At 37.3% G+C, this 15617-nt stretch overlaps 1 protein-coding gene across 2 annotated transcripts in view; it reads left to right on the top strand.

Moving 5' to 3' along the window:
• LOC139984551 (elongator complex protein 6-like) overlaps positions 1 to 14037 on the top strand; it is a 30331-nt gene extending 16294 nt beyond the window's left edge. For both annotated transcript variants that reach the window (XM_071998488.1, XM_071998489.1), the window contains 2 exons: positions 2562 to 2714; positions 10234 to 14037. In XM_071998488.1, coding sequence (XP_071854589.1) covers positions 2562 to 2714; positions 10234 to 10362 — 282 coding nt within the window. In that variant the 3' untranslated portion in view covers positions 10363 to 14037. The remainder of the gene's footprint in view (positions 1 to 2561; positions 2715 to 10233) is intronic.
• The last annotated feature ends 1580 nt before the right edge of the window (positions 14038 to 15617 follow it).

Below are 15617 nucleotides of genomic sequence, written 5' to 3'. Positions count from 1 at the left end.
TTTCCTTGCATGAGTCAGGTGTTCAAGGTATATCTGTTGCTATTGTAGTTTCCTTGCATGAGTCAGGTATTCAAGGTATATCTGTTGCTACTTTAGTTTCCTTGTATGAGTCACATGTTCAAGGTATATCTGTTGCTATTGTAGTTTCCTTGCATGAGTCAGGTATTCAAGGTATATCTGTTGCTATTTTAGTTTCCTTGCATGAGTCAGGTGTTCAAGGTATATCTGTTGCTATTGTAGTTTCCATGCAATAGTCAGGTGTTCCTGTTGTGCCCATAACCATGACTACAGGACTTTGACCTTCTAGTAGCTGAAACTGATTGCCTAGCAAAATTCCTGAAACTAATGTACATCCTAAGTCACAACTGCATCTTCAAGGCAAAGTTTAATGTTTGTGCATCGAAACATGAACCAAAAACAGCTTTGGAGGTGGTTTGTTGGACAACTAGTTGTGAACTTCAATTTAGATTGGGTTGTAACTAAATATGCCAAATGGTAATATGATAAATTGGGGTCACCCTCAATCACTCCATCAATAAATATAGTAGTAGTAACATGATCCACCATTTTCAGGTTGGGTTAATAACTTAATACCCTAAATAGGTGATATGTTAAATTGGTTTCATGGGATACTGAAATATAATAAAATATAATGGTACTATTACGATCCACCCGAAGGAGAATTTTACTGGTCCAAGACTGGTGTTGTATTCACCAAACTTACACATCCTGGGATATTGTACACATTGGTCATTCTTTGTAATTTCCCAAACCTACACATCGTATGATAGTGTACACATTGGTCATTCTTTGTAATTTCCCAAACCTACACATCGCATGATAGTGTATCACATTGGTCATTCTTGGTAATTTCCCAAGCCTACACATCGCATGATAATGTACACATTGGTCATTCTTCGTAATTTCCCAAGCCTACACATCGTATGATAGTGTACACATTGGTCATTCTTTGTAATTTCCCAAACCTACACATCGCATGATAGTGTACACATTGGTCATTCTTTGTAATTTCCCAAACCTAAACATCGCATGATAGTGTACACTTTGGTCATTCTTTGTAATTTCCCAAACCTACACATCGCATGATAGTGTACACTTTGGTCATTCTTTGTAATTTCCCAAACCTAAACATCAGATGATAGCTGTGTACACATTGGTCATTCTTCGTAATTTCCCAAACCTAAACATCGCAAGGCATGATAGTGTGTACACATTGGTCATTCTTTGTAATTTCCCAAACCTAAACATCGCATGATAGTGTACACTTTGGTCATTCTTTGTAATTTCCCAAACTTACACATCGTATGATAGTGTACACATTGGTCATTCTTTGTAATTTCCCAAACCTAAACATCGCATGATAGTGTACACTTTGGTCATTCTTTGTAATCGTGCAATGTTCATCTTTTCAGAAACTGAACTTGCTTTTCATAAAAGCAAATATTAAAGCCTGATTGTTTAAGGGACAACTAAAATCATGTCCTTCTCTGATCTTGATAAACAATTTGTATTTTTGATAGAGATATGATATGAGCTATGATATGAATTTTATAAACTTAGTAACATTTTGTAAATGCATCATGCAACAGCAGACTGAATAATATCATCAGGGCAATAGAGCTGAATATCCTTTATAATATTTTCATCATTTATCCACAGAGGAAAATAATATTTCTACAAGAGAGTTGCATTTGGATGAAGTTCTAATTACAGATAAAATTGACAGCCAAATAAACACTTCAAATTTCAAGGATAAGTCAGCAAGAAGGGCATTTTCTAGCCTAAGCAAAACTCATTTTATGAAAGATTTTTCTCCCCGATGACATCACAGACCACCTGCTGTGATCCACTTCCTTGAATAATGAAAGGTTTAGTGTGTCAAAATAGATTACATGTAATAACTACATGCAATAACTACATGTAATAACTACTCAGTTTGTGGACAAGATATTGAATTGGCTATTCCAGGGTGGAATATCCTTTTCCTCTTTTACTTTTACACTAGTTGATCCCTTCAAAACAAACACATTATCAACTATGTTTACAGTTTCAGGTTTAATCCACAATCACAATGTAAGCCCACACATATCTATATCATTTATTCCTAGGTTTCTTATAACACATGTAGTCTCATGGGTTTGTGTTTCTTTGAGATTATGTAATCTGAATATTCATCATGTAACTAATTATCACACATTTACCATATGATAAAATATAATATATAATTGTTACACATTTACCATATAACAAATATAATTTGTAACTAATAATTACACTTTCACCATATAACAAAATATATTATATGTAACTAATTGAAACACGTTCAACATATGATAAATTACAAAATATATTATTTGTAACTAATAATTACAATTTCGCCATGAAACAAAATTTAAAATATATCAGATGTAACTAATTATCTGTAACAAACTATATTATCATGCTGCAAGTTTTAAGATGTTACTAGTTATAACATATTCGTACCGTAACTGTTGTTACATGTATCTTTAGTTATGACATATTTATTATGTTATCCACAGAGCTCTGGGAATCTAGTTTCTTTAGTTCACAACGATATTGATGTCGGTGATGAGGATTCTTTGAAACTTACAAATGTCCTCTCTCATCAAGCAGACATCTTAATCCAGATAGAAGGACTAACCAGTGGATTTTCCAAAGATGTTCATGGTCAGGTATGTACTAATGCTGTATTTTCAGTCTTATGCCAGAAAAAAGACCAAACAATGTGTAAGGCTTCTCTTCTTGAATGGATAGCTGAAATGTTGTAATTAAGATAAATAAATGAGCTAGTTAGAAATTAAATTGAAAGCACTTCAGCAAACACCTTTCTTAAACACTTGTTGGGTTTCAATAATAACAGAGACCTTTGACCTTGTCAAATCCACAACAATCTTCTCGACAATAACATTACTACCAACAATATGAAGTCCTATGTGTAACTCTAGTTTTACTTCAACAATAATAGTACTACCAACAATATGAAGTCCTATGTGTAACTCTAGTTTTACTTCAACAATAACATTACTACCAACAATATGAAGTCCTATGTGTAACTCTAGTTTTACTTCAACAATAATAGTACTACCAACAATATGAAGTCCTATGTGTAACTCTAGTTTTACTTCAACAATAATAGTACTACCAACAATATGAAGTCCTATGTGCAACTCTAGTTTTACTTCAACAATAACATTACTACCAACAATATGAAGTCCTATGTGTAACTCTAGTTTTACTTCAACAATAATAGTACTACCAACAATATGAAGTCCTATGTGTAACTCTAGTTTTACTTCAACAATAATAGTACTACCAACAATATGAAGTCCTATGTGTAACTCTAGTTTTACTTCAACAATAATAGTACTACCAACAATATGAAGTCATATGTGTAACTCTAGTTTTACTTCAACAATAATAGTACTACCAACAATATGAAGTCATATGTGTAACTCTAGTTTTACTTCAACAATAATAGTACTACCAACAATATGAAGTCATATGTGCAACTCTACTTTTACTCCGACAATAACAGTACTACCAACAATATGAAGTCCTATGTGCTACTCTAGTTTTACTTCAACAATAACAGTACTACCAACAATATGAAGTCCTATGGCAACTCTAGTTTACTCTGACAATAACAGTACTACCAACAATATGAAGTCCTATGTGCAACTCTAGTTTTACTCCAACAATAACAGTACTACCAACAATATGAAGTCCTATGTGCAACTCTAGTTTTACTTCAACAATAACAGTACTACCAACAATATGAAGTCCTATGTGCAACTCTAGTTTTACTCCAACAATAACAGTACTACCAACAATATGAAGTCCTATGTGCAACTCTAGTTTTACTTCAACAATAGCAGTACTACCAACAATATGAAGTCATATGTGCAACTCTAGTTTTACTTCAACAATAACAGTACTACCAACAATATGAAGTCCTATGTTCGACTCTAGAACACTTCAACAATAACAGTACTACCAACAATATGAAGTCCTATGTGTAACTCTAGTTTTACTTCAACAATAATAGTACTACCAACAATATAAAGTCCTATGAGCAACTCTAGTTTTACTTCAACAATAACAGCTGCTTCGTCTAAATGTTTCTAAAGCTTCTGGACCGGATGCAATCCATCCGTATTTGTTGAAGACTTTTGCACACCATTTCTGCGTTCCACTCTCGTTGATTTTTAGTAAATTTATGGATGAAGGTTATGTTCCTAGGGACTGGAGATGTGCTAATATTACCCCAATTTTCAAGAAGGGTGATAAGACTAAGCCCTGTAATTATAGGCCGGTTAGTCTCACTAGTGTAGTTTGTAAGGTCATGGAGTCTATTGTTAAAAAGTCTTTGGTCTGTCACTTCATTAGTCAGTCTTTGATTAGAGAGTCTCAGCATGGCTTTTGTCAAAAAAGGTCTTGTCTCACTAATATCCTTGAGTTTATGGAAGATGTAACAAGCTCACTAAATAGGCAGAGGTCTGTAGATGTTGTGTTCCTGGATTTCCAGAAGGCCTTTGATAAAGTTCCCCACTAGCGTCTTTTACTTAGGCTGAAGAGCATGGGTGTCATAGGGAATTTACTGTCTTGGATCGGGAATTGGCTTGGTAATAGGGAACAGAGGGTGGTAATTAATGGCTGTGCTTCTTCTTGGCAGAACGTTACTAGTGGGGTTCCACAAGGGTCTGTATTAGGTCCCCTGTTGTTTGTTGCCTATTTAAATGACATCGACAGAGATATTTTGTGTACAGCTAAGAAGTTTGCTGATGACACCAAATTGTATTCTGAGGTCTCTTCCAAAAGCGATTCTGAGAAATTTCAAGCGGATTTAGATAAGATTTTTTCCTGGTCTCAGGGCTGGCAAATGCTTTTTAATATTGATAAATGTAAGGTAATGCACATTGGTAGTAGTAACCAAAAGTTTACATACAATCTAAATGGTGTGGAGTTACAGGAGGTCTCTGTTGAAAGAGACCTAGGTATCTACATTGACTCGTCTCTGCAACCTTCCAAACATTGTCTTGAAGCTGCTAAAAAAGGTAATAGGGTTTTAGTTATGATCAAGAGGAACTTCAGTTTTCTGAAAGAGGACATCGTAGTTAGGCTTTATAAGCAGTTGGTTAGGCCTCATCTGGAGTATGCTGTGCAGGCTTGGAACCCTTATTTTGCTAAGGATAAGGAAGTACTTGAAAAGGTCCAGAGGAGGGCTACTAGGATGATTAGTTCCTTAAAGAGGGTTCCTTATTATAGGCGGTTACAACTGTTGAATCTCACCACACTGGAGCTTAGGAGGTTACGTGGGGACTTGATCCAGGTTTTCAAGATTGTGTATGGCTTCGACAATTTATCCTTTACCAACTTTTTCATGTTTGCAAACAGTAGTTGTACTAGAGGTCATTGTCTTAAACTTCAAAAGTCGCATAGTAGGATTAATATTCGGCATAACTTTTTTTCTAATAGGGTTGTGAATGAGTGGAATGGTTTGCCTGAGAAAGTTGTACTTGCAAGTAGTGTCAATGGGTTTAAGAATGCTTTGGACAAGCACTTTAAGCATTGTAATCGGGTCTGAGTGTTTGTGTCTTCAGTTTTTTCCCCTCTCTTTATAGGGTCCTTGATGGGGACTTAAGTGTCCCTCCTGATCCTTTTTTCTACTAAACTAAACTAAACAGTACTACCAACAATATGAGGTCCTATGTGCAACTCTAGTTTACTTCAACAATAACATTACTACCAACAATATGAAGCCATATGTGCAACTCTAGTTTTACTTCAACAATAATAGTACTACCAACAATATGAAGTCCTATGTGTAACTCTAGTTTTACTTCAACAATAATAGTACTACCAACAATATGAAGTCCTATGTGCAACTCTAGTTTTACTTCAACAATAACAGTACTACCAACAATATGAAGTCATATGTGCAACTCTAGTTTTACTCCAACAATAACAGTACTACCAACAATATGAAGTCCTATGTGTAACTCTAGTTTTACTTCAACAATAATAGTACTACCAACAATATGAAGTCCTATGTGCAACTCTAGTTTTACTTCAACAATAATAGTACTACCAACAATATGAAGTCATATGTGCAACTCTAGTTGTACTTCAACAATAATAGTACTACCAACAATATGGAGTCCTATGTGCAACTCTAGTTTTACTTCAACAATAACAGTACTACCAACAATATGAAGTCCTATGTTCGACTCTAGAACACTTCAACAATAACAGTACTACCAACAATATGAAGTCCTATGTGTAACTCTAGTTTTACTTCAACAATAATAGTACTACCAACAATATGAAGTCCTATGTGCAACTCTAGTTTTACTTCAACAATAACAGCTGCTTCGTCTAAATGTTTCTAAAGCTTCTGGACCGGATGCAATCCATCCGTATTTGTTGAAGACTTTTGCACACCATTTCTGCGTTCCACTCTCGTTGATTTTTAGTAAATTTATGGATGAAGGTTATGTTCCTAGGGACTGGAGATGTGCTAATATTACCCCAATTTTCAAGAAGGGTGATAAGACTAAGCCCTGTAATTATAGGCCGGTTAGTCTCACTAGTGTAGTTTGTAAGGTCATGGAGTCTATTGTTAAAAAGTCTTTGGTCTGTCACTTCATTAGTCAGTCTTTGATTAGAGAGTCTCAGCATGGCTTTTGTCAAAAAAGGTCTTGTCTCACTAATATCCTTGAGTTTATGGAAGATGTAACAAGCTCACTAAATAGGCAGAGGTCTGTAGATGTTGTGTTCCTGGATTTCCAGAAGGCCTTTGATAAAGTTCCCCACTAGCGTCTTTTACTTAGGCTGAAGAGCATGGGTGTCATAGGGAATTTACTGTCTTGGATCGGGAATTGGCTTGGTAATAGGGAACAGAGGGTGGTAATTAATGGCTGTGCTTCTTCTTGGCAGAACGTTACTAGTGGGGTTCCACAAGGGTCTGTATTAGGTCCCCTGTTGTTTGTTGCCTATTTAAATGACATCGACAGAGATATTTTGTGTACAGCTAAGAAGTTTGCTGATGACACCAAATTGTATTCTGAGGTCTCTTCCAAAAGCGATTCTGAGAAATTTCAAGCGGATTTAGATAAGATTTTTTCCTGGTCTCAGGGCTGGCAAATGCTTTTTAATATTGATAAATGTAAGGTAATGCACATTGGTAGTAGTAACCAAAAGTTTACATACAATCTAAATGGTGTGGAGTTACAGGAGGTCTCTGTTGAAAGAGACCTAGGTATCTACATTGACTCGTCTCTGCAACCTTCCAAACATTGTCTTGAAGCTGCTAAAAAAGGTAATAGGGTTTTAGTTATGATCAAGAGGAACTTCAGTTTTCTGAAAGAGGACATCGTAGTTAGGCTTTATAAGCAGTTGGTTAGGCCTCATCTGGAGTATGCTGTGCAGGCTTGGAACCCTTATTTTGCTAAGGATAAGGAAGTACTTGAAAAGGTCCAGAGGAGGGCTACTAGGATGATTAGTTCCTTAAAGAGGGTTCCTTATTATAGGCGGTTACAACTGTTGAATCTCACCACACTGGAGCTTAGGAGGTTACGTGGGGACTTGATCCAGGTTTTCAAGATTGTGTATGGCTTCGACAATTTATCCTTTACCAACTTTTTCATGTTTGCAAACAGTAGTTGTACTAGAGGTCATTGTCTTAAACTTCAAAAGTCGCATAGTAGGATTAATATTCGGCATAACTTTTTTTCTAATAGGGTTGTGAATGAGTGGAATGGTTTGCCTGAGAAAGTTGTACTTGCAAGTAGTGTCAATGGGTTTAAGAATGCTTTGGACAAGCACTTTAAGCATTGTAATCGGGTCTGAGTGTTTGTGTCTTCAGTTTTTTCCCCTCTCTTTATAGGGTCCTTGATGGGGACTTAAGTGTCCCTCCTGATCCTTTTTTCTACTAAACTAAACTAAACAGTACTACCAACAATATGAGGTCCTATGTGCAACTCTAGTTTACTTCAACAATAACATTACTACCAACAATATGAAGCCATATGTGCAACTCTAGTTTTACTTCAACAATAATAGTACTACCAACAATATGAAGTCCTATGTGCAACTCTAGTTTTACTTCAACAATAACAGTACTACCAACAATATGAAGCTATATGTGCGACTCTAGTTGTACTTCAACAATAACAGTACTTCCAACAGGATGAAGCTATATGTGCAACTCTAGTTGTACTTCAACAATAAAAGTACTACCAACAATGTGAAGTCCTATGTGTAACTCTAGTTTTACTTCAACAATAATAGTACTACCAACAATATGAAGTCCTATGTGCAACTCTAGTTTTACTTCAACAATAACAGTACTACCAACAATATGAAGCTATATGTGCGACTCTAGTTGTACTTCAACAATAACAGTACTTCCAACAGGATGAAGCTATATGTGCGACTCTAGTTGTACTTCAACAATAAAAGTACTACCAACAATGTGAAGTCCTATGTGTAACTCTAGTTTTACTTCAACAATAACAGTACTACCAACAATATGAAGTCCTATGTTCGACTCTAGAACACTTCAACAATAACATTACTACCAACAATATGAAGTCCTATGTGCAACTCTAGTTTTACTTCAACAATAATAGTACTACCAACAATATGAAGTCCTATGTGCAACTCTAGTTGTACTTCAACAATAACAGTACTACCAACAATATGAAGCCATATGTGCGACTCTAGTTGTACTTCAACAATAACAGTACTACCAACAATATGAAGCTATATGTACTACTCTAGTTGTACTTCAACAATAATAGTACTACCAACAATATGAAGCCATATGTGTGACTCTAGTTCAGGGTTGTCCAACCTTTTGCAGAGGAGGGCCACATGGAATGATTATGATGAAGGAGGGGGCTGCATGAACCCTACGCTTGATTTTTTGCCTGAAGCCCAAGGCAACAAAATGTGAGCACTTCGCGCGGAGCGCACTGATTTATTTTCCTTCCTGATAAAACAGATGAATAAAGTCCAGCCGACACCCCCCCCCTCCGCTGAGAGAGTGTCACACAAACTGACCTGTATGCATTTTTTTGGACCCAGAAGGTTCGAATGATTGATTATATAGCTTCAAATTGTTATCAATAAATCTGCTCACTAAATTTAGCACCGTAGAGCATCTCTGACGGGCCGGACGCAACCCTGCGGCGGGCCGGACTGTGGCCCGCGGGCCGTAGGTTGGACAACCCTGCTCTAGTTGTACTTCAACAATAACGGTACTACCAACAATTTTAAGTCATATGTGAACTCTTGTATCCCCATCAACCTTCCAGAAGTCTCTGCAGTTCTATAAAATTATCCCTGGCCCTCCTACAACTTAACAGCAATCCTGCAGAGATTCCTAGACTGCAAAACTACAGGGATTGCAAGTCTGCAATTCTGCATGGATTGCTAGACTGCAACACAGTAGGGATAGCTACAGTAGACTACAATCTTGCAGGGATTGCTAGACTGCAACCCTGCAAGGAATGCAAGACTGGAATCCTGCAGGGATCGCTAGATGTGCAATGCTACAGGGATAACTAGACTGCAAAACTACAGGGATTGCTAGTCTGCAATCCTTTAGGGATCTCTAGACTGCAATCCTGCAGGGATCTCTAGACTGCAATCATGCAGGGATCGCTAGACAGCAATCATGTCGGGATCACTAGACTGCAATCCTGCAGGGATCGCTAGACTGCTATCCTGCAGGGATCCGTAGACTGCAATCCTGCAGGGATTGCGGATTGCTAGACTGCAATCCTGCAGGGATCTCTAGACTGCAATCATGCAGGGATCCCTAGACAAATCCTGCAGGGATCGCTAGACTGCTATCCTGCAAGGATCCGTAGACTGCAATCCTGCAGGGATTGCTAGTTATTTGCTAATTATTTCTGCTGTTTTGATTGACCCTTGGTTCTGTCCATAATGAGCCTGGTAGTGACCTAACTGCATGTGCAACCCAAACATCACAAAGTTATATCTTGATTTCCAGTTAGTGTTGACTGAATTTTGTTACATATTTCAAGTATGTAGTAGTTCATCATGTTTATTGTTTCATTTTCAGTCATTGATATATCCTAATTTCTGAGAATACTTTTACATGTACCCTTTTGGAGCAGTTTCACACTAAGTTATAATTTATGTTTGCCATTTTATTTATAACAGATGACTATTATTAATCGTAGCTTACAACACAACACACCTGGGAGGAGGAAAGCCAGCTCGTTTCACTACAAGATCTTAGACAAGACGGTCTCTCTCTTTCCAATTGGAACTTCTTCTGCTGTATTATAACAGATGATAAATTAACCCTGATGAACCATGACTTTGCATACTGTTGTGTCATTTGACTAGTTAAATACTGACACAATGAAGCTGGTGTTATGAGCAGACACTCTCTCCTGAGAAATGGTTGAAGATTTATATCCTCAGTTTGGGAACATCCCAAATTTCTGTTTTGGATTGAGTCAATGTGCAATGATGTTCTTGAAAAGGAATTTGGAAGACCTGAACAGACCATCCTCATTCAGTTGAGGAACAGGCATCTGTGGCCCGACCATCTTACCAGGCTGACACAAATATAGGAATATCATAAGCAACCTACTGCTTCTGAGCGTAGATGAGTAATAAGTACTAACTCTTTGATTGTTATATAGTCTGATTCATGTGCTTAGCTTGATATCAGGTAAGCTTTATTGTGACAAGTCATGTCAGTGAATCTAGCTGTGACTCAAGTCACATTTTCTCTTGACTTGCCTTGACTCGAGTCAGCATGACTGGACTCCAGTAGAAAACACAACACGACTTAACTTGACTCCATACAGAAACTCAACACGACTTAACTTGACTCCACACAGAAACTCAACACGACTTAACTTGACTCCATACAGAAACTCAACACAACTTAACTTGACTCCATACAGAAACTCAACACAACTTAACTTGACTCCATACAGAAACTCAACACAACTTAACTTGACTCCATACAGAAACTCAACACAACTTAACTTGACTTCATACAGAAACTCAACACAACTTAACTTGACTCCATACAGAAACTCAACACAACTTAACTTGACTCCATACAGAAACTCAACACAGCTTAACTTGACTCCATAAAGGAACTCAACACAACTTAACTTGACTCCATACAGAAACTCTACACAACTTGACTCCATGCAGAAACTCAACACAACTTAACTTGACTCCATACAGAAACTCAACACAACTTAACTTGACTCCATACAGAAACTCAACACAACTTAACTTGACTCCATACAGAAACTCAACACAACTTAACTTGACTCCATACAGAAACTCAACACAACTTAACTTGACTTCATACAGAAACTCAACACAACTTAACTTGACTCCATACAGAAACTCAACACAACTTAACTTGACTCCATACAGAAACTCAACACAGCTTAACTTGACTCCATAAAGGAACTCAACACAACTTAACTTGACTCCATACAGAAACTCTACACAACTTGACTCCATGCAGAAACTCAACACGACTTAATTTGACTCCATACAGAAACTCACATGACATAACTTGACTCTGTACAGAAACTCAAAATGACCTAACTTGACTCCATACAGAAACTCACATGACTTAACTTGACTCCATACAAAAACTCAACACATCTTAACTTGACTCCATACAGAAACTCACATGACTTAACTTGACTCCATACAGAAACTCAACACAACTTGACTCCATGCAGAAACTCGATACGACTTAACTTGACTCCATACAGAAACTCAACACAACGTAACTTGACTCCATACAGAAACTCAAAATGACCTAACTTGACTCTATTCAGAAACTCAAAATGACTTAAATGGACTCAGACTCAACTGTTATTTGCCTCAAATTCAGGCAAGCACTTGAATCAAAGGAAGGGACTGGATGCAATGGAAGGGACTCGATAGGGCAAACATTAAAACATCGGCCATTTTGCCACCAGCACAGAATTTCAGTACATTGAACACTAACATGTACTGCATTTTCAAATCTTCGTAAAGCTCTTTTGACAAAAATATCATTAATAAAAGATATTCCAATAATCTAGCCCAAACTAAAAAACCACAATTGTACGATTAAACCAGGATCAATCATTAGAAGCAATGTTAGGTCCAAACACCACACTTTCATGATTTTTCCCCTGTTCAAATAGTTACATGCACTATAGCCTAACATTAGGTTTTGTTTTGGCAGTAAGGGAATACATGTATACTTGTCAAACATCCATTTACAGATTGTCCAAAACAAAAACACCACAGCCAGCAGAGGGCATAAAACAAGAATATTTAGGTGGAAGCAAAACTGGGAATACAGACAAAGTACCAAAATATGCAATCTTCTGAAGTCCAGAGAAATGAAATATATCATTAATTTTCCACTATTCTCATCTGACAAGACATTTCACTCACGCTCTCTTTGTTCCTTGCATGAGTCCTATGTTAAAATTTGTTAGTTTAAAAAACCCTGTTTTTGAAAATAAATCTTTCAAGGTAACATGTCTGTGCCGAATGTTACCATCCTTAAAGGATGGTGAATGTGTTATTTGTTATTGTAGGTTGAAATACTAGGCTACTGTACAGATCAATAAAACGTTAAAAGAGTTCAATCATGAATATGCATGTACGTAAATATGCCGAGTTAGTCAATGAAATACACATTAAGCTAACTTGTGTGTACAAGTTTAATTTAAATAAAGTTAAGATTCTGATAAAGTAAACATACAGTGTTGTAGAGAAATTTCCTCCAGACTTGATTTAAAGGCTTTGAAAACTCGCCCAAAACTGCGTGCAGCCCTCTGAAAAAGTTGCTTGCAAGTGAAGTTTTATCTTGTCGATACAAAATGCAGACAGTAATGAAACGTGAGACCTTGTTATCTTTTATCTAGATCTGAGATGTCCATCTCTGCTATGTACACTCTCTTGTGGGTATTGATCGTAGCTGTATGTATTGACTGTATACTAGTGTCTAATTACCGACGGTAGCAAACTGTGTGTGTGTATTTTCTGGGATAGATGGTGGTGTCTAACACTTCTGTTATATCTCATTCGAAACTAGGTCAGATTACCGACATCAGACATTTCATTGTGCGTGAGTCATCACTCTATTTAAGGCATGGAAGCCTCGCCCCTAACTGCGTGCCGCACTCTGTAAAAGTTAACTTTCCGTTGCTTTAGTGAAGTTTTCTTCTTGTCGCTACAAAATGCAGACAGTAATGAAACGTGATACCATATTATCTTTTGTCTAGACCTGAGATGTCCATCACTGCTATGTACACTGTGCTGTGATTTTGACCGTAGCTGTATATATTGACTGTACACTGGTGTCTTATTACCGACGGTAGCAAGCTGTGTGTGTATTTTCTGGGATCGATGGTGGTGTCTAACACTTCTGTTACACCTCATTCGAAACTAGGTCAGATTACTGCCATTAGACGTATCTTTGTGCGCGAGTCTTCGCCTTCATACCCATTAAGCTCACCATCAACCTTAAAGTTACCACGATTGGCATTACACTTTTCGGCTTCTTTCATGCGTGTTTACCATTCCCTAGGAATAGCGGCAATTAGTTCGTAAATACGGATGAAAGGATACTTAAGGATATTATATTTATGATATTGAAAGTATTGATCTGTAAAGGACGGTTATACTGATCTAAATGATCTTTCACATACATAATGCCCTTCTAAGGCTTGTGAACAGTGGCAGACTGGCCAAACAGGCAGTTGGCAATGCCTGGGTGGGCTGTGTAGAAATATATATTTAACTGTGGGAATCAGCTCATGGATTCACCATGTTAGTTAGTCTGTTAATTCGTAACAAAAGTATGTGCTATTAGCAACCCGTCCATGCTAATGGATTTTATTTAGGTTTTTCCAATTTTTTTCAAGCATGTTGTCACAAAATGCTTGAAAATATAAATAATATCCAGTCTAAAACATATATATTTGTCTAATTTTGTTTACGTTTCTATCATTCCTCAGTTTAATTAAGTGTTGTTTCTGCAAAATATTTTTGGGTCATATTTAAAGGATTATTGTAACCTACAAAACTGAGAAATATAGCACCATTTTGCATCTTAAGTTCAAAAAGATTTCAATGGACGGCGATCACTATGTTACTAGCATATCAATGGAAATGGGCCAGTCTAGGTGGAAAATGCCCGGGCCGGTTTTAAGACCCAGTCCACCCCTGCTTGTGAAACAGTCTATATATAGAGTTGATGTTATTGAAAGAATTATTTCAAATAATTTCATTCTTGAAATTGGTGATCGATTTTCTAAAGGAACCTTTTTTTTTCAAAATCTACCAGAAAAAAAGAAGCCCGCTCATTTGAAGGAAGATCCATAGTCTATTAAATCTAATACAAAACTAATGTTTTCACCAATAAAGCGATCTTTGATAAAAACCAGTCTGATTTGCATTAACAATAGAGTGGAAGGCGTGCTTAATTCTGTTGGCGTGGCGAGGATTTTTGCACAAATCTTGTTATAATCAGTGTTTAATAACGATAAAGGGAGGTAGTTCCCAACTATGTGTCAATCTTTACAAGGCTTGAGCATTACAAGTAATAATAGCATGCTGGTCAAGTTAGTAAAGTGTATGATATGAGATTGACCGGAGATGGCTTCGTTCGTGGTAACTTTCAAATAAGGCATAATTGCAGTTTAAGCGTTGGACATATAATGAAGAAGCAAGTTTGGCGTTGGACATATAATGAAGAAGCAAGTTTGGGTTGATTTTTATGGAGATTACCCAATACAAGCTTTTTTTCCTCAAAAACATCTCATGAGATTGGATTGATAAATTTGTCTCCATAAATGTGAATATTTCTTAAAAGTAGTCCCAGAGGCCTTCGTGATATGAGGGGCTGGGCCAAATTAGTGTCCCCGTTTTAAGTTTTAGAGATTAAGTTTAATTAACGCCTGTATTGATTACTTTCCATGTCACGATAGAGGCTCTACCCAGAGGTACAATGTTATGTGGTCAAGGACGGGATTACCCCTCCCCTTTCAGAAATTTTGTAAACATGGAGGGTACTGAAATACAAAAGGGTTCTAAATCTTGCAACGTTTTAAACAGTGTTTCAGAATTTTTGACTGTTGTAGGTGATACAGAAAATGTATGTAATATGTTTATGTACACTTTAGAAATGTTAGTAATTATGTCTGCAAGTGGGGGTGGGGGCGCTGTAGCCCACCGCCTGATTTTTTACTGGGGGTTAAAGTCCGCCAGAAGTATACGTGGTTGTACCCCTGAAATACCCTCTGGCTCGATTTGGGTCTGGGGGCAGTGGCGTCACCAGACTTTTCAGTCTGGGGGGGGCACAGGGGGGCACCAGCATTTGATGGGGGGCACTTAGTTGGATACGGATCGCCGTCCTGGGGGAGGGGTCTAAGGAGAGGGGGTGCCCCCTCCCCCTTTTGAAAGTTTTCGCATACGGAGGATGGGCTAGACAGGGGCGTATCCAGGATTTTCTAACCCGGGGGGCGCGAATTACTATCTAAGCGGAGCGCCACCAT

The sequence above is a fragment of the Apostichopus japonicus genome, chromosome 17 (genome assembly GCF_037975245.1).
Source record: "Apostichopus japonicus isolate 1M-3 chromosome 17, ASM3797524v1, whole genome shotgun sequence".
NCBI classification, from domain to species: domain Eukaryota; kingdom Metazoa; phylum Echinodermata; class Holothuroidea; order Aspidochirotida; family Stichopodidae; genus Apostichopus; species Apostichopus japonicus.
Note: the sequence above shows the minus strand (reverse complement) of the source record. Positions and strands in the feature narration are given on the sequence as shown.